The sequence below is a fragment of the Hipposideros armiger genome, unplaced genomic scaffold (genome assembly GCF_001890085.2).
Source record: "Hipposideros armiger isolate ML-2016 unplaced genomic scaffold, ASM189008v1 scaffold_65, whole genome shotgun sequence".
Classification (NCBI taxonomy): Eukaryota; Metazoa; Chordata; class Mammalia; order Chiroptera; family Hipposideridae; genus Hipposideros; species Hipposideros armiger.
This window is the reverse complement of record NW_017731415.1, coordinates 435,364-453,420: the sequence shown is the minus strand read 5'-3', so window position 1 is coordinate 453,420 and position 18,057 is coordinate 435,364. Positions and strand designations below refer to the sequence as shown.

Sequence of the window (18,057 nt, the reverse complement as noted above, 5' to 3'; positions counted from 1 at the left end):
GAAACTATATCATAGAGGAGCCAGGGAAACTAGGTCATATCTGGTTGGATGAGAGAAGACACAGTGGAAGGCTGAGTTAAGCTAGACCTTCGTGGATGGATAGGTAGAGGAGGAGCATACATTTTGGGACAGAGGCTCAAATGGTGATGCATTAGGCTAAAACGGGAAATAGAAGAAGAGGAAAATAATGATGGATCAATTCAGTTTTCATATATTATGGAGACTTTGTCTAGTGTGTGTATGTGAGCCTTATACACATAGAATATAACCTTTTCATTTTGAAGAAACAATACCTGTGTCCATTACATGGTCCTTGAACTACAGAAACTAGTTCATCCTGAGCAGTTGTTTAAGTTATGCCTGGTATGCAGTTGGGGTTCAATACACGTATCTTAGTTGAGACATCTTTTACAAGCCCCTTAGCTGGAAGCAGCCTCCACGATACCTGCAGATTGTCCCTGATGACACTTTCAGATTGTCCCTGATGACACTTTCAAGGGCCCTTGAGATATTTTTAAACCTGGAGAAACCTTGTGTATTCTCAGGTTATAGACTTGCACACCCAAAGCCTGTGGCTCTTTGGTGGCTTCAGCATCTGTCCTGTGAGCTGAAAATAGATGACTGCAACCCTAGACGGTGTTTGTGCAGCCTGCTTAGCACAAGAGCCTCTGTGAGGCATTCATCCTTGTTTGGGAGCCCAGAGGAAATGAAATTGGTTGTTGTGCGCTCCCTGGCCTGATGGTTTGCGGTAGATCTTTTCAGTACAAAATGTGCCCCACACGGCCTGTTCTGTTTTGATCTCCTGAGCGAGGATTTACCCTGGAGGCTCTTCAGGGTGTCCACAAAAACACAGAAGTTAGCTAGCGCTGAAAGAGATTTTAGAGATAAATATACTCAGCTTCCTCATTTTTCAGATTAGGAAACCAAATCAGGTCCTAATTGGTCAAGAGCCCGCCTGTCACTGTGGCCTAGACAGAAACAGAAACTGAACACACTACCGTTTAGGTGGCCTGATACCTCCCAGAGACCACACAGAACCTGGCTTGTGTTGGTCCAGCCGTGCTGGGACGTTGTGAAGTCCACTTTCTGAGCCCGGCTTCCCTCGGAATCATCTGTCTTCCTACTTTAAACTTCCTCCTAATCACAGTGGGAACCGATTTAATACCTTCCTTTTAGACTTGCTGCTTAACTGATTACATTTGATACGAGTGAGCTTGTCACCTGTTCCTTAGCCAAGACCCGCCTTAAAAAAAAAAAGAAAAGAAAAAAAGAGACTTTTATGACTTCTTACTGGATGGAAGGCTGTGCTCCTGTAAGCATCAGTGAGCAGGTGTGTGTCGGGGGGTACATTTAAAGAAGGAGGGGCTCTAAAAATGATACTGCAAGTCTGGCCGGGGAGTTAGTTTACTTGTAAGCCTTGTAGGGTTTTTGCAGGTTCCCGATTCTCGGGGGAAGGGCACTCGAGTGCCAGGAAACTTACTCCCAGAGAGCATGTCTCACCCTGATCACACCCTGACCCACTAAGGTCTGCTTGATCAGCACACGCCTAATGGGCTGCTCCCCTCCCAGCCTCCTCCCATCACCCTCTCCTTTTTCTTCTGTAGCACCATGCTGGTTCTGTTTCACTCTAAACCAATGGTTCCCAAAATGTGCCACCTAAGGAGCAGTGTCACCATCACCTGGGCACTTGTTGGATGTGCAAATTCTTGGGCCCACCTCCAGATTGGCTGAATTCGGTATGGACGAGGTGGGGCCCAGCCATTGATGGTTTAACTAGCCCTTCAGGTGATGTTACTGCAAGCTAGCTTTGAGCATGATTGCCAGCCCACACTGGTTGTTCCTTGATTCACTCCCAGAGACATGAAGCGACTTTAGTGTAAAAATCCTGCACCCATACTGAAAGACAGTGGTCAGCGGCTGAGGACTCCATTGGCTCTGAAAAGTAACCGAAATGCCTATGTAGTGGCTTCTTGGTGGTGCGTCTGGCAATCCATTATATAATAATAACAACAGGAGTAAGAGTTGATACTGAGAGCTTATTATGTGCTACACACTTTACATAGAGTCATTTAACTACCCTGGCGGTAATCCCGAGTGTGGCTCGGGGTTACGTTTCACTGCCAGAAGCGGTCACCCTGAGACACACTCGGGGTTAATTTTCACAGCCAGAAGAGGTAACCCCGAGCCACACTCGGGATTACACTGCAGTGTCCCAGAGAAGTCCCTTACCTGCTCCCTGAGATCCTGCGGTGTCCTCCCGTGATTGCCGACGAGAACGCCGGCCGATGACAAACTGCAGTGGTTTTTATTTGATTACATTATTGAATACAATTATATTATTTTTTATAATTATTTATTATATTATAATTTATGATTTTGTGTTTCAAACTTTATCATACCTGGGATGCCTACTAGACTCTTGATTGGACAGATTTAAGTGAGTAATTCCTAAGAATTACAGGCCTACAATATAAAACAACAAATTTCCATGCAAAACACTGTACCGCTTTGGGTACAAAATGACTGACATCATCAGACCGCCAGGGAGGTTAATCCGCACAAGATGAGACCTCCATTATTATTCCCATTGTATAGATGAGAAGGCTGAGGCCCGGAGAAGTTGAATGCTTTGTCCAAAGTTACACAGAGAATAATGGCTGGAACTTGGGTCTGGCCCCACAGTTCTGCTATGAGTGAGTGATGAATAGCAAATGCGGAGGGCAGGAAGTTAATTTCCTAACAAATGCAACTGAGTCCCTATTCCTACCTTAAAACGATGCTTTCTTATCCCCCGCTTGTGGCCACCTGAACAGAACCACTTATTAGCCCTGTGCCAGGTCTTGGGGAACAGGGGTGAAGGGAGGGACATAATGCATGCCCCAGTTTGAGGACCACCGTGGTAAGTGAAGAGCAAATTCCTGTTTGGGGGAGGAAGGAGTTGGGAGTCAGCATCTTTTATTACAGAGGGGCACGACGCAACTGGGATGGAAAGCGGTCACCAGCTGTAAGAGTTGCACAGTCTAACACGAAAGCAAGGACCTTTCCCAGCGTTGGTCCTGTGAGTCACTCTGTGTCCTTGGCCGTTCTGGGCTGGTTTCTTCACCTGTAAAAGGTCAGTTAGATACTCCTGGGTGTGGTGTGTAAACAAATAATGACTTGTCTGAAAAAAAAAAAATCTTGGAGCTACTTGGAAAGGCACTTTACAAGCAGGAAGAGCGCCTGTTCTTGTGACTCATCAGAGGAAGCGATCAGAACTGGAGAGGTTGATGCCATCGCTCTTTGTTCCTTTGGAACAGGAAGCGTCTTAGGAAAAAGCCCAGGTCTAATGAGATCAGGAAGGCTGACTCAGGGACCTTCCCACCTTGACCCTGTGTTTACCTCTTAAGGATGAAATGAGAGATGTATTTATTTATTTATTTTAAAAGTTTCAATTACAGTTGACATGCACTATTGTATTAGTTTCAGGTGTACAACATAGTGATTAGACATTTATATTACCTTACGAAGTGATTGCGCCGATAAGCCTAGTACCCATCTGGCACCGTACACAGTTATTAGAGATGAGAGATTGGAAAGGGCCTCGTGAACTTTCATGCACACGTCATTTAAAAGTGTTCCTTAGATGTCGCACATGAACTGATGCTGACTCTCCCGGGCGTTATTCACCAGGTCCATTTCCTACCCCCCCCACCCCCAGGAATGTCATCTTAATTATACAATATAGGCTCAGTGCAGACCTGAAGACAACGTGATGACTTCTTTTGCAGGCACTTCTGTGAACCCCATTTATATTTACAGAGGTAGCTGTGTGATGTGTAAATTGCATACATTTTCACCTTACCCATGGAAATTGAGCATAAGTAGACTGTTTTCTTCTTCTTAGCCTGTGTGAGCACAAAGTAGGCAGAAGACGGATACTCCAGCCACTAGAAGTTGGATGGCACAGAAAGCTCTCTCAACAGAGAAATCGGAAGATCTGGGTTCAAGTCCTGACTCTGTTCCTTATTAAAAATGTGACTGGATCACGTCACTTTAATTTTTCAGAGCTTGCTTCTTTATCTATCAAACCAGTAGCCAGTGGCTTCCTAATTCCCAGGGATATCCGTGAGGCTCAGCTCTGATAGTGTGTGGCTCCAACCAGATGTAAGGTATTACTGTTATTTCTGCTAGTACTCTGTCATGATTTCAAATATAGTGCATGACTTACGGGACTAAGAATCAAATCTTCCTTCCTGGGTGTGTTTACCATCTCAGTTCATTGGGATGACAAGACACACAGTGTGCATGGGACTTTGCTTTGTTCTAACTTGACAGGAAGCCTGGAAGGGCTCTGTATAGAGCTTTGTTCCTGATTCACAGAGCCATTGCTTACAGCCCTCGAAAAGCAGTCTTGCTGGTGTAACATTTGACATTACCATTGAAGAAGGTGTTTACTGCAGCTTTCTGCAGGGTGTGTGTGTGTGTATGTATATGTATGTGAGTGTGTGTGTGTATGTGTATGAATGTGTGAGAGTGTGTGTGTGTGTGTGTGTGTGTGTTTTCTGAGACTAATTCCTCCTGGCTCTCCAGAATTGCATATGGTCTGTTTACATTAACCAGGTCTCTCTTCTCTTCTCTTCCTATCACTGTCTGTATTTTTTCTGTTGTTCTGATCAGGCCGGGAGAATTCAAGCATCTTCTTGAAGCAAAACTACATGAAATATGTATTACGATCCTATTTCACATGCAAATATAAATATATAGCCATCCATGTATGTGAACATGATAAAGTTTTGCAAGAATACATATGCAACTATTAATACTGGGTTTCTTCAGAAAGTGGGGTGAAGGAAAATTTCAAACACATCCCGAAATAAATACAATAGTGTAGCAAACTCCTATGCATCTATCTTCTAGCTTCAACAATTATCAATTCATCATCAGTTACCCAACAATGTATGACACATATTTGATTTTTTTAATCTATCATGAACATGTATTATTTTGATCATTTGAAATTTTAATTATAAAATAAATCCAAACATTGCAGGGAAATGCAGTAATGTTAGATTTCACTTGTTCCTGTTTTTTGTTTTGTTTTTTCTCATCCTTTTAGACTCAGGGCCTTTCAAGGGTGGGTGATAATGAGTGATTTTCTCTAAGTACTCTGACCCCCAGGGACAGCTATTGGCTGCTGCACAACATCTGGAAAGGACAATAGCTTTGGTTGAAAGCACATTTCTGTCAGGGCTATCGCCCAAATCAGCAGGCTCACGCTGTCAGCCCCACTGTTTGGCTTGCTGTGTTTTTTAATTAAACTGTTTACTTTGGCTGAGATTTATGACGCTGTTTTTAAATGAGAATCTGTAGTTTCTGCCCCGCCTTTGTTTCCCTGGCTTCCACAACCTGCTGCTGTTCTCCGCAAGCTATTTTTCGCAAAAACAATTTCTCCACTTCTTATCAGAAGGACGGGCATTTTGTGGGGGTTATTAACACCCTGCACTCAGGAGTGTTTGTTCTCCTCGGGCTGCAAGAGGAAATTGTCTGATGCAATTTCAGCAGCTGGTTATGCTGGACAGGAATAGAACGTTACTGAATCACCTTGACTCTACAGCCTGCGAACCAACTGTCTGAGATGAATGATGGGAAGGTGGTGTTTGTATTGAAATTCCTGAGCCGGTGGGATTGAAAAGGCAGCGAAAATAGAGATGGTTCTTCTCCCCAGTGGTGCAGTGTGGATTGATCCTGAGTGCCTAGTGTGCACCAGTTGATTTTTTTTTTCACATCAGTGAAGATCTATTCCCTACTATGTGTCAGGCATGAGAATGGCAAAAATAAATAAGCAATTCTCCTTTGGTATCCCTGACCTCATTTAATTGTAATACAGGGGGATGAATGCTTTATTAACGACATTAAAATATTAGGGGAGAAGGTTGTTTTCTGGCTTTGGAAGGCTGGGGGAGGTGCCTTTCAAACTGAAGAGTAAATAGAGTTTTTTGGGTTTTTTTTTTTTTTGGCTTATTGAAGGCAGGAGGAGGGAGCAGAAGCATGGAGGCTGATGGCGTGTTCAGGGGATGGAGACGAGCCCAGTGTGTCCAGGCCGCAAGGGAGGGGGGCGTGTTTGTGGTTGGGAGGTGAGACAGAGATGAGGAAGCTTGGGAGGAAGCCTGCGGTCAGGGTGGAAGGTCTTTGTAGAGCGTGCTCTTCCAGGAGGCGCTCCTGAGAACCTGGGTAGGTGAGGTTCTGTGGGGTCCAGAGAATCGCGGCTTAGGCAGCCATCTGAAAGGATTGGTACTGCCCTGGTTATTATTAGGGCGAGCTCAGCTTGGGAGAGGAACTGGGAAACCCTGAAGAACCAAGGTGCTCCGCGTTGTCTTTTGCCATCTCATTTCCACCTGCTGCGTCTCTTTCCCTGGCTCTCAGCTTCCCTGTGCTGGCCTGCCCCACTCCCCTCTCATTCCTGTTTGGCCGATTTTCTCATGTCCTCTAGTGTGGGGATTTTTAACCTTTGTTCTAGGCATTCCATGTAGCTAGTTGGGACGATGTGGAGGGTGTACATGGAGAACTGAATGGGGAAACCAGGAAATACTCTAGACTTGGCAGCCGTACCCTTTTTTAGCCAGAGCACCCCACATTGTTCTGTTTTACTCATTGACGTCTGGGTAAGTTCTACTTCAAGAATGTGTTCCTTGGAATACAACTAGAGTTTGGAAACTTCAGCTCTAGTTTAAATCTTGGAGGGAGCCATTTTGTTTGGCTTAGCCAATTACTGTTGCTTAAAGTGGGGAGATTCGTGTGCTCCTGGTCTCCATGTTGAATCGCCCGTGGGCATGGGCAGGGTCCACTGTAGGTCAAGGGCTCTTCCAGTCAGGTGCTCCCCATGCAAGGAAAACAGGCAGGGGGGGTGGGGGTTCAACCCTGCTTGGACGGGGGGTGGTGAGGTGTGGGGGAGAAGTTTTAAATCAAAGGGGATGTTGGACATGGCAGACAATGTGACTCATGGGTCCAGGCAAAATGCTGTGTTTAAAGTGTGGCTTTTAGCCCCTCGTTCAGCATCTTGTGGAGTTTTTCTAGAGCATGCTGTTATCCCATGAGAGGTTCAGCAAGGCAAAATTTCCATTTTTAACAAGACTTTAAAATACTGCATACTCTCTCACCTTCTTGGAGAACGTCACACATATACGTGTATTAAAACCTGTGAGAACTTGTAAGGGGGTAAGTTTAGTTCAAATAAAAGGAAATACTTTTTTAAACATACACACATGGGATTAAATTAAATGTCTGGAAATTGATTACCCTAGAAGTGAAAGTATAAATAGTTTTTTTATAAAAGACTTAGATAAATTTCGTGTAATACATGGTTCTCAAGTTGTGGGTGGGAACTCCTGCCGCATTAATGAGGAACTTCCCTACTTTTTCTGGAAAAAAAAAAAAGGTTTCATTTCTATTAGTGCCCTTGTACATTCATTTGTTCTCCAAATATTTATTAAGTACCCATGGAGCCAGGCCAAACACTTGATTATGTGTTTGCAGTGTAAAAACTCTTACCTATTTATTGGGACACTTTTTCTGGACTATGCAATTTTCAGTGCTCATTTTTAGAATACTGTGTTTCTGACTAAAAGAAAAAAAGATGGTAACACAGTTGAACATTTTTAACCCCTGGTAAACATGTCTAAACATATCAGGTTCTTGGTTATCTCCTGGATCCAAAGTTCTTTCCCCTCCATCATGCTTCTGCTCAGTTTTCATTTGTTTGTTTGTTTGTTTTTGTTTTGCTTTCAGGCTACAATGGCAGTGTTGACTCTTTTAAGGAGGGCGCAGCTCACAGTGGCCCATGCGGAGATGGAACCGGAAACCTTGGTGTTTCCAGCAATGACGCTCTAACCAACTGAGCTAACTGGTCACCTCTCTGCTCAGTTTTCTAAACGTTGAAATGTACCAGGCTCTGGTGGGCCTGAAGGGATTGTGTCTAGTGCTTCTCCCACCAAGCAGGGTGGAAATCTGTGGGAATCAGGCATGCTCAAGAATTAGCACCAAGTTCAGGGTACATAAAAGGATACTAACTGAAAGGTTCTATTCCGTGGTATTTAAAGATAAACATTACCAAATATATTTTCTTTTAAGTTGGAAAGTTTACAGGACCTCAAAGCCCTCTTTTGGCTCATCACATATTCCCCCTCCACCAAATTATATGGTAGCTTATTCCACTTTTCAATTTCTAAATAAATTGGTCTTCATTATTCCTGAATTCCTGACAGACATCTTGCCTGAGAATTAATGCTTCCCATTCTGCCACGTTGAGCCTATGCAACAAATTACTTGGTGTCATTGCCACTGGATTCATGTGTTGACTTTAGCACGCTTATGTGAACGTGTTTTCATTTTTTTATTAGGGCTCATTTATTTTTTCATTAATAATTACAACTTTACATGGGTATCATTTGTGGTTTTCACAGGACCCACCTCAGGGAGCCGGCATGGGGGATTAATGCCAATAAAGCAGTTAAAACTGTACCTAGCACATAGTAAGGCTCAAATGCTATTTTTATCCTTATGTATGAGCTTTGTGATGGTGAGAGGAGGTAATCAAGGTGGGCACCATTCCCCATTTTACCAATGAGACTGATGCTCAGAAGTTTGATTGTCTGGAATTCCTGACAGTGTCAGGACGACAGCCAAGCCTTCATATCTTAGTCCTGTTTTCTTGCCTGCCCTCATAACTGACATTTTGGGGTTTTGTAAAAAATGTTTTTTGTTTGTTTTTCAACTACTGTTGACATTCAATATTATTTTAGTTGCAATTGTACAGCATAGTGGTTAGACATTAAGGATTTAGTATTTCAACATAGGAATTTGGGGGTGGTGGTGCAAACATTCATGCCGTAGCATTTAGTCAAGTTAGCACATGTGAAAATGCTTAGTACAATACTGGGCATATAGTAGGCACTCCATTAGAATGGTTCTTTTCTTTCCATGCAGTTAACAGCTGTTAGGACTCTCACTTCTCTCCCTCCCCTTTCTCCCTGCTGATGTCCCAGCTGAGCCCTTCATCCCCAGACTACTCAGGAGACTTCAGCCTTCAACAGTTGGTTGTCTTAGCTCAGGCCGCCGTAACAAAGTATCACAGACCGAGTGGCTTAAACAACAGAAATTTACTTTCTTAGAGTTCTGGAGGCTAAAAATCTGAGATCAAGGTATCAGCAGTGTTGGTCCCCCCCCCCACCCCCAGGCCTTTCTCCTTGGCTTGTAGATGGCCGCCTTCTCCCTGTGTCTTCACATGGTCTTCCCTTGGGGCATGTCTGTGTCCTGTGCTCTTCAGATAAAGGCTGTAGTCATATTGGACTAGGGCCCACTCCAATGACCTCATTTTAATTTAATTGCCTTTTAAAAGACCCTATCTTCAAATACAGTCACATTCTGTAGTACCGGGGGTTTGAGCCTCAACATATGAATTTTAGGGGAACACAGTTCAGCTTGTAACCGTGTCTCACAAGGAAGAGCAGCTTAGCCTCAGAGCTCCCGCCCAGTATGTTCCCAACTCATAATCACAACCCTTGGGATATCAAAACCCATTAACTTCCATTCAGCGCACTCTGTTCAGAAAACAGGCGAGACTATGACCTAGTTCCTTCCTTAGGGAGGGGGAGAGAGGAGGCTGGTGCTCAATGGACATTCTGTCCCCAAATCTCCCGTTGCCAAGGATAGGGTAGGCATAACTGCCTCCATCGTACAGAGAGAGAAAGAGACGTTAGGTCACTTACCCAGGTCATACAGTTACTGTGTGATACACTCATGTGGCACTCCATTTTTTAACAATGCTCCTAGGGAATTGACCTAGGAGCATAGGAACCACGAGGGTCAAGTAGGAAGAAAGTTGACCTCATGGTTCACCCAATTCAAACCCTTCCCCAGAGAGTTCAAAAGTAAACGCAAGGGTGATCAAAAAAGAGAAGACAAAGGGAAGAAACTTTTTTTTTTCTTTAAGGCAGATTTAAGACCCTTGGGGGGAAAACACTGAGTTCTGAAAGGAATAAGGGAAAGCTCTGTGTCAACCACTTTCCCTCATGATAATCTCTCAGCCTGTAAATAAATTGTATGTGTTCCACAGCTTTAATCCATCTCTCCTGGACTATTTGCTTAGCCCTCCCTAGCTGCAGGCAGCATGATGTGGCCATTGGAAAGCTGGACTCTGAAGTGAGACTATTAGGGTTCAAATCTCTTTCACTACTTGTTAGCTGTGTGGTCTTAGGCAAGTCACTTAAGGTCTCTGAGGCCTCAGTTCTCGTTATTGGAGAGAGAGAGAGAGAGAGAGAGAGAGAGCGAGAGAGCACAATAATAACTTCTGATGAAGTTGTTGTGAATATTAACTGAGTCAATCTATGTAGAGTGCTCAAAATAGCACCTGGAACCCAGTGAGCCTCACAAAAGGATTAACGTTGCCCGCATGTAAACAAGGCCTACAAAAGCAAAGACCTTGTGTGTTTTCCGATGTTTGTCTCTAATGCCTGGAAGTGCCTAATGGGCAGGTAATAGACACTCACCAATATTTGTCATATGAATGAATGCCTGCAAATATGGTGGACCCTGAGCAATCTGTGATGAAGAGGAAATACCGGGTTTCAGCTAGAGGTTTTGTTTGCTGCTTGATTGAAGCCATGAGCCCACACTGGTGGGGCGATAAAGAGAAGGGATGAGACAGGGTAGGGGTGTCAGAGCTTTTCCAGGTTTCCTGAGTGGCAGGAAAGCTCTAGGTTGTGGTTGTTTTCCCCTCGCACTTACCTGGTTCACCTCTGGATCTGAGGGTGGAATCATTTCCTGGGGCCTCTGGGTTTTGTCACTATGGAAATCACCCATTAACATCAAGATATTTGTATGGTGCTCTGTTGTGTTTAGAGTGTCTGTTTGTCAGTGCTCTCTGGGATTGGCTTAATAATTTGTGTTGTCATCAAAATTCCTAAAGCAGTTGCCCAAATTTATTTCCAGGCTCAGGCTGCATGAAGAAAAGGTTATTAAAGATAGGCGACATCATCTCAAAACCTACCCAAACTGTTTTGTCGCAAAAGAACTGATCGACTGGCTGATTGAGCACAAAGAGGCGTCTGACAGAGAGACGGCAATTAAACTCATGCAGAAGTTAGCGGACCGGGGCATCATTCATCATGGTGAGTGAGGTGGCGACGGCCAAGGTAACTTGAGAGGAGATGGAGGACCGCGTCTTCTATTCCAGATACAAACCTGCCCACTTACAGAATAAAACATTTTACTTTGTCTCCTCTATGTACCGCTCCGCAGTTACATTCCCTCCCTCTCTCCAAGAGGCATTTGGCTTCATTTCCATGAACTTGCTTATACTTTTCTGTATGTGCATCTCTTAGCAACATATATTATTTTGCGTTTTCAATAGTTATAGAGATATATGTTTATTCTTTTGTACATGTAGTTTGGGAGAGTCATCACGATGATAGTGGACCTCCTGTTTGCTTGTGCTCACTGCTGCATGTGCCGTGTGTAATTTCCCCATCATACACTTATCCGTTCTGCTCCTGATGGGCATGTAGGTTGTTTGCAAGTTTTTGCTGTCACTCTTCAGGGGTCCGATGAACATTCAGAACCATGTCTCCTTGAAATCCCTAACCCTGGCCAAGAACTTCCACATGCTGTTAGTCTCCTGGGCTGCAGTGCCTTTTCTCTTCATTTTGCCCATTTGCTACTCATTCTTCAGGTCTCCACCTATATGCAAACTCTTCAGAGAAGTGTCCATTCCCCAAAGCGAGGTTCCTGGGGTACCAGGTACTCCTCCTTTGGGCTCCCACTGCAGTATCACCTCATCTCTTTCATAGCCTTAGCACACCACATTTTAATTACTTGTTGCCATTTCTCTTTATCTCACTTGATTTTCCATTCTTTGAGACTAATGCCTGCCCTGGTATCATGCTCAAGAAAAGTGTGTGGATTGAGTGATTAATTGAATTTCAAGACATTTTTTATAGATGATGATGATGGTGATACCTAATAATATGAGCACTTATTCTGTTCCAGGTACTGTGCTAAATACTATATATGTATTAAATCATATAGTTGTGTGCTTGAAAAACTAGGGAGAAAAGCAAATCTTTTTAATTCATTTATTAATTTTTTATGTTTAATTAAAGTTTATTGGGGGGACAATTGTTAGCAAAGTTACACATGTTCCAGGTGTACAATTCTGTAATACATCATCTATATATCACATTGTGTGTTCACCACCCAGAGTCAGTTCTCCTTCCATCACCATATATTTGACCCTGTTTACCCTCATCTGCCACCCCCCTCCCCCTTACCCTGTGGAAACCACTAAACTCTTGTCTGTGTCTATGAGTTTTGTTTCTTCATTTGGAGAAAAACAAATCTTAATTAGCAAATGAGTTTGATTAATTAAATAAGAATTATTTTGTTTCTTATTTGCCTCTCTCTGTATATTGCGTTTCAGTGTGTGATGAGCACAAGGAATTCAAGGACGTCAAACTCTTCTACCGCTTTAGAAAGGATGACGGCACCTTCCCATTGGACAATGAGGTGAAAGCCTTCATGAGAGGCCAGAGGCTATATGAGAAGTATGTTGCCCATGAAATTCCCCCAGTGTAATCTGAACTTGTAGAGAGAAACAGGGCTATTTTAGTCTTTTATCATTTTGACTTCAGCCTGGCTTTTCCACGTGGGATGGTTACATAACTGTTCCTTTAATAATGAGAAAACTTCATCACTCCTTTGCTTCTCTCATTGCCAGAAATTAAGTCGATGTCTTAAGATTCTTAATAAAGAATTTATTTAAATAGTATTTTCTATATTTAAGCCAATTTCCCAAAACCCCAGAAGTAAAAAGAAAAGCTTGGCGCTTGATGTTTGCCATCAAATGAGGCAGCTGCTCCTTTTCTCTTTTAAATACTGTTGTGCAATGTGGAGCTGTAGTCGCGGCAACAGCTAGAGATATGGTGTCAAGTACAGGGGGAGTTCAAGTTCACATCACAAGACGAGTAGTTAGAGAACTTCAGAGAGTAGGATGGTTTAAGAGGAAGGATCTCTGAGCTCTTTGGGAGAGAATTTGGTTGGTGGCTGTTGAATCTCCCCAGATCTGTCTCTGAGTTGATCAGCTGTGTCTGTGCTCCCTTGCCCATCCTACCTCCCTTGTTTGTTTTTACCCCCAGGCCAATTAGAGAAAGGCCCGTAGGAGCGATGGTACCCCTCCTTAATGGTGGCTGCCTTTATAAACAAAGCCATGTAAATCAATAAAAATAGGCATTTATCATATCAAAGAGCCTACTCTATGATGGATGGGTTGGTGCCTGGGAAAGAGGGGCCCAGGTGGTCAGATTAAGTAGCATGATAGTTAAGAGCCAGACAAGGTTTGAGTTCTAGCCCTGTCACCTTACCTTTGTGAACCCTAGTGTCCTCTTTTATGATATGGGAGTGGCAATAGCACCCACCTCCTAGGTGTTTAGTGCTGTTGTGGAAATGAAAAGAATAAACTGTGTCATGTACTCAGTATTTAGCTCAGTAACTCTGGTGTGTTGTCAGACCCCACTGATGAAAGCCCAATTTCAGATATTAACACGATATTGATGACCACCCTCCATTCTGTCTCTCCTGTGTTCTGCCTCTGTCCTGTTAATAGCTCTGGTCACCTCTGTTTCTGGAGCTGGTATTGTCCAGCCAACTTAAGGTCCAATATATACTAGTTCTCCTGTCATTTGCTTTCTATAGTGAAGTATAGAAAAAACCCTTATCTCCGTGACTCACATGAATTGGAATGGAAGGAATCCATCAACTCTTCCATTTGTGTAGTCATGTGTGTATACATGTTTGTTGCTGTTTTATTTTCTTAGTTCCTTTTTGAAAATTCTAGCTGACCTTAGGTATTTAGATTACCATGTTGGTCCCTTCAAACCATAAGAGTCTATGTTGTCAAAAACATGCATGTCATTTCCATCAAAGGAAGCTGGAGGGGTTCCTTTGTAACGCTCTTCTTTGCTACAGTTTATCTCTTGGGACCTGGGTCGCCACACTGTGGGGGCTGGGATTAGCAATAACTGAAAATGTCTGGTGGAGAGCTATTCTTGCTAATGGAATGGGTATAACGGCAAGACAAAATAAGAAAAGTTTCTAAAGAAAGTTGGCATACCTTCTGTAAAACAGACTTCCTCCAGCCCGACCTTCTGTTGCTCCTCCCCCTACATCCTGTGTGCCATTCACGCTGAACTGTTGTATGTGTCTCTGGACCATCCAAGGCTCCTCTCCACCTTCTGGCCATTGACTAATTCACGAAGTTTACAACAAACATGTACTGAGCCCTTACCACATGCCAAGCACAGCTGTAGGCCCTGGAAATGTGCCCTGAACCAAAGGTGGACAAAGCCAGTGCCCCCATCATTTTAATTAAAGAGATAGGCATTCAATGGATAACACATGAAGAGGAATGTGGTAGAATGCAGGTGGTTTTCAGTGCTCAGAAGAAAAATAGACTTACTGAAGGTAGTGAGGTATTTTAGATGGGGCGGGGGGAGTGGCAGTAAAGGTGTCCCTGAAGAGTGATATTTGAATAAAATGAGCCTTGAGGATATCTGGTGACAGAGCCCCAGAAGGAGGGCACAGCAAGGATAAAGACTTGGAAGCAGGAATGTGCTTGGCATATTTTGTGCCAGTAAACAGGCCAGAGTGCCCAGAGGGCAGGAAGTAAGGGGAGAATAGTAGAAGATGAGTTGGGGCCAGATCATATAAGACCCTTAAGGCCAGGGCGGCTGGTTAACTCAGTTGGTTAGAGCGCAGTGCTCGTAACACCAAGGTTACCGGTTCAATCCCCGCATGGGCCACTGAGCTGCTCCCTCTACAACTAGATTGAAACAACTACTTGACTTGGAGCTGATGAGTCCTGGAAAAACACACTGTTCCCCAATAAAAAACTAAACCAAACCAAAACAAAACCCTTAAGGCCATGATAGGCGTTGAGAATTTTGAGTATCATGGGAAGCCCTTGGAGAGCAGGGAGTAGACAAGCGGCCTTCTGAGGTGCTTTTTGCACTGGCTGTTCCCTCTGCCTAGAAGACGCTTCATGCTACGCTCACCCCTTTCCCTAGTTCACTCTGACTCTTGCTGGCTTCATGTTCAATATGACCTTTTCTGGGAATCCTTCCATATCCCCTTAGGACTGAATCAGGTGCCGCAACTGTGCGTTTCCCCATCAAAGAGCTGTATTAAAATTCCGTCTTTGTTCTCTGCATTAGATTATGAAACTTAAGGGTGGGGACTGCTTTATCCTTTGTACTTCTGGTGGTTTAGTAGGTGCCCGGCCAATGGGAGATGGTTCAATATTTGCTGAAAAGTATGAATGAACTCTTTGATCCCTGGACGAGTTGATGCATATTGCTGTACTTTTTCTGTGTGCTGTTGGCTTTCCAGTCATTAGGGTTCAGTGTCTCCATTTCCAAGTAAATGTATTTCTTCAAACTGCTTGTGAAATTAGCACTAGGAAAAGGCATTTAATTAGTGCTTAACCTTGCATGAACTAGCTGCTGCCTCACAACTCTTGGCCCCTACTTTTGGTTGCTGGAACGTGTGAGGCACAGACTTGGGGGCCTTTGGAACTGATGGTTCAGTTTACCTATTTGATCAGTTTTATTTAGTGTAATTATTTTTATGCCATACCCATAATTATTTTTTATGCATTTTCCTTGTTTCCCTGGCCATCTTTTCCATGAATCTCAACAGGGACTATTAATTTGCAAGTTTTGGAGACTTTTTAAAAATAACATTAAGAAATGCATAGTTGGTTTGGTCATAGCTCATCTTTTCAAGTATTTTATTTAGTTTAGAATTGAAGATTTTTCCCTGTATTATTTAACCAGAAGTTTTGTTTAGGATATGTCTAACATTTGTGAAAAGTCTTGTAAAATATCTGTTCCTTTTGTTGTTTTTCTTTTCAGAAAATAACAACTGATAATAGTTGCTGGTTGCTAACTGTGTGTGTGACATCCTGACTAACCCATTTTTTTTCATCATAATGCCCTTTAGTTAGATACTATCCATTTTATAAATGAGAAATATGTGGCAGGGAGAAGTTAAATCTTTTACCCAAGGTCAACTCACAAGTGAAAAACAGCTAGGATTTGAACCCTAGAGCCCAGAGTCCAAACTTAGTGCTACCGGGCTATTAATAAATCTTTTTTTGTTTCCTTTAGAGATTGGAGTTCAAATGAATGAAAGCAATATTTACTTCAAAATGTAGTTTATCTTAAAAAAATGTAGTTTATCTTAACATGTAACGTTGAGTTTGTAAATATCTGGATGTGGCATTTTCTGTAAAAAAATTTACTGAGAATATTCCAGAATGCTGAAATAGACATTGGCAAAAGAGAGTAAAAGGATATCCTTTCATGGCAAATCTAGGTGGTGTTCTATAAATGTGATAAACGTAGCACTGCCTTTTATTTGTAAACGAAGCTCCTCAAAGCTTCCATTAGATATTTTATCTTAACTTCCTCAATAAGAGTAATAATAGAGTAGTAAATAATAATAATATAATTAATATAATAATTTAGTAAATCATGATATAAAATGGATGAGCATTATGGAATGGCCCCAGAAGGAGGACCATCTGGGACCCAAAGCAGTCAAGTCATTTCTGGGTGACAGTGCTGTTTTTTAAGAGGAACGGGGTCTCGCCTGAACCCAGGGTGGCAGGTGTGCTGGCTGCTGTTCTCTCCGCAACCCCGCACCAGCTTGGAGGGACTGGCTGTGTTGTCAGTGTTTCCTTTTTTGCTCTCCTCTAGTTGGTTTGTTCTGTGTTATTAATGGGGCTTTGTGAAACTTGGTGGTTTCTGGTTGGGGTTTTGCGGAGCCATGCTTTCTCACCCGTCATGGTGGGTGTTTCTCAGTCTGCTATTTTTCTAGGACAAACCTGGGTCTCAAAGCTAAATTCAGTGACCCTGCTACCTGTTGAGTGCCTTTCTCACCCCAGTGGCCTTAACTCAGAGGTACTTGAGTGAATGCTACTTAAGGGTCAGGAGCTGGCCCTGTCAAGTCGTCCCAATGTGAGGAGAGGTACAGGTGAGCTGGTGACATGAACCTTCCCATGTTGTCAGTGACAGCAGGTGTGGGCTTTGGAGCCACACAGCCCTGGTCTCTAGTCGCAGCCTCTGTGACCTTGAGTAGCCTGTTGAACCTCTGATCTGTGGTCTTAAATGGAGACAAGGCTGGGACCCACTTGGAAAGACTGTTGGAAGGATTAAATAAAATGCAGTCTGTCCAGCGCTAAGCATAGTGCTTGGCCCAGAGTGAGAGCCCAAGAAATGTTAGCTGCTGCTATTAGAATAGTAGATAACAATATAAATACATGATACCTATTATTCTTATTATATTCTTTTAACATTTAGCCTAGCATAGTGGTTAATTGCCTAGGAGCCAGGCTACCTGGATGTGAACCCTGGCTCTGGTCCTTGGGGCACTTGGCCTCACCTCTCTGGGCCTCCATTTGCCCATCAGGTAAATGGAGACATTGACTGTATCGACCTCATGGACTTCTTGTGGGGGTTTGAATGAACTAATACGTCTAAGCACCCAGGACAAGGTGTGTCTCAGGATATGAGGTGTCCTACAGTTTGTCTCCTGCTGCCAGCTCGAAGGGAGTGTGAGAGAGAGGGCGTAGGCTCCTGGATCAGTGCCCAGACTTTGTCATTTTGAGGAATTAACCTGAGCACGTCCAGGCCACAATACACTTCCATCAACAAGCTTTCGTCAAACCTTCACTGTGGACTGAAGATGCAAAGAAGAAGGCACGCCATCTTTCCAGGGGGAGCTTCAGAGTTTCCTACTTAATTCTGCGTGGGCACAGATAGCCTAGACCCATAGCACTTCAATAGAGCCTTCCTTCTTCCAAACAGTACAAGTTTTAGCTTTCAAATAAAACCTTTGTAAGCAGGATAACTGTCCATGACTTGAACAACACTGAATCTGTGTACACTGCCTTCATATGGTAGAAAATATTTGGGGTGCATGTACCAAGCTACAAAACTTGATTATCTTTCAGCAGTTAGCAAAATAGAT

At 43.3% G+C, this 18,057-nt stretch overlaps 1 protein-coding gene across 3 annotated transcripts in view; it reads left to right on the top strand.

Moving 5' to 3' along the window:
- Positions 1-18,057, top strand: part of DEPTOR (DEP domain containing MTOR interacting protein) — a 151,719-nt gene that overhangs the window by 31,725 nt on the left and 101,937 nt on the right. For all 3 annotated transcript variants that reach the window (XM_019642097.1, XM_019642096.1, XM_019642098.1), the window contains exons 2-3: positions 10,966-11,144; positions 12,452-12,575. In XM_019642097.1, coding sequence (XP_019497642.1) covers positions 10,966-11,144; positions 12,452-12,575 — 303 coding nt within the window. The remainder of the gene's footprint in view (positions 1-10,965; positions 11,145-12,451; positions 12,576-18,057) is intronic.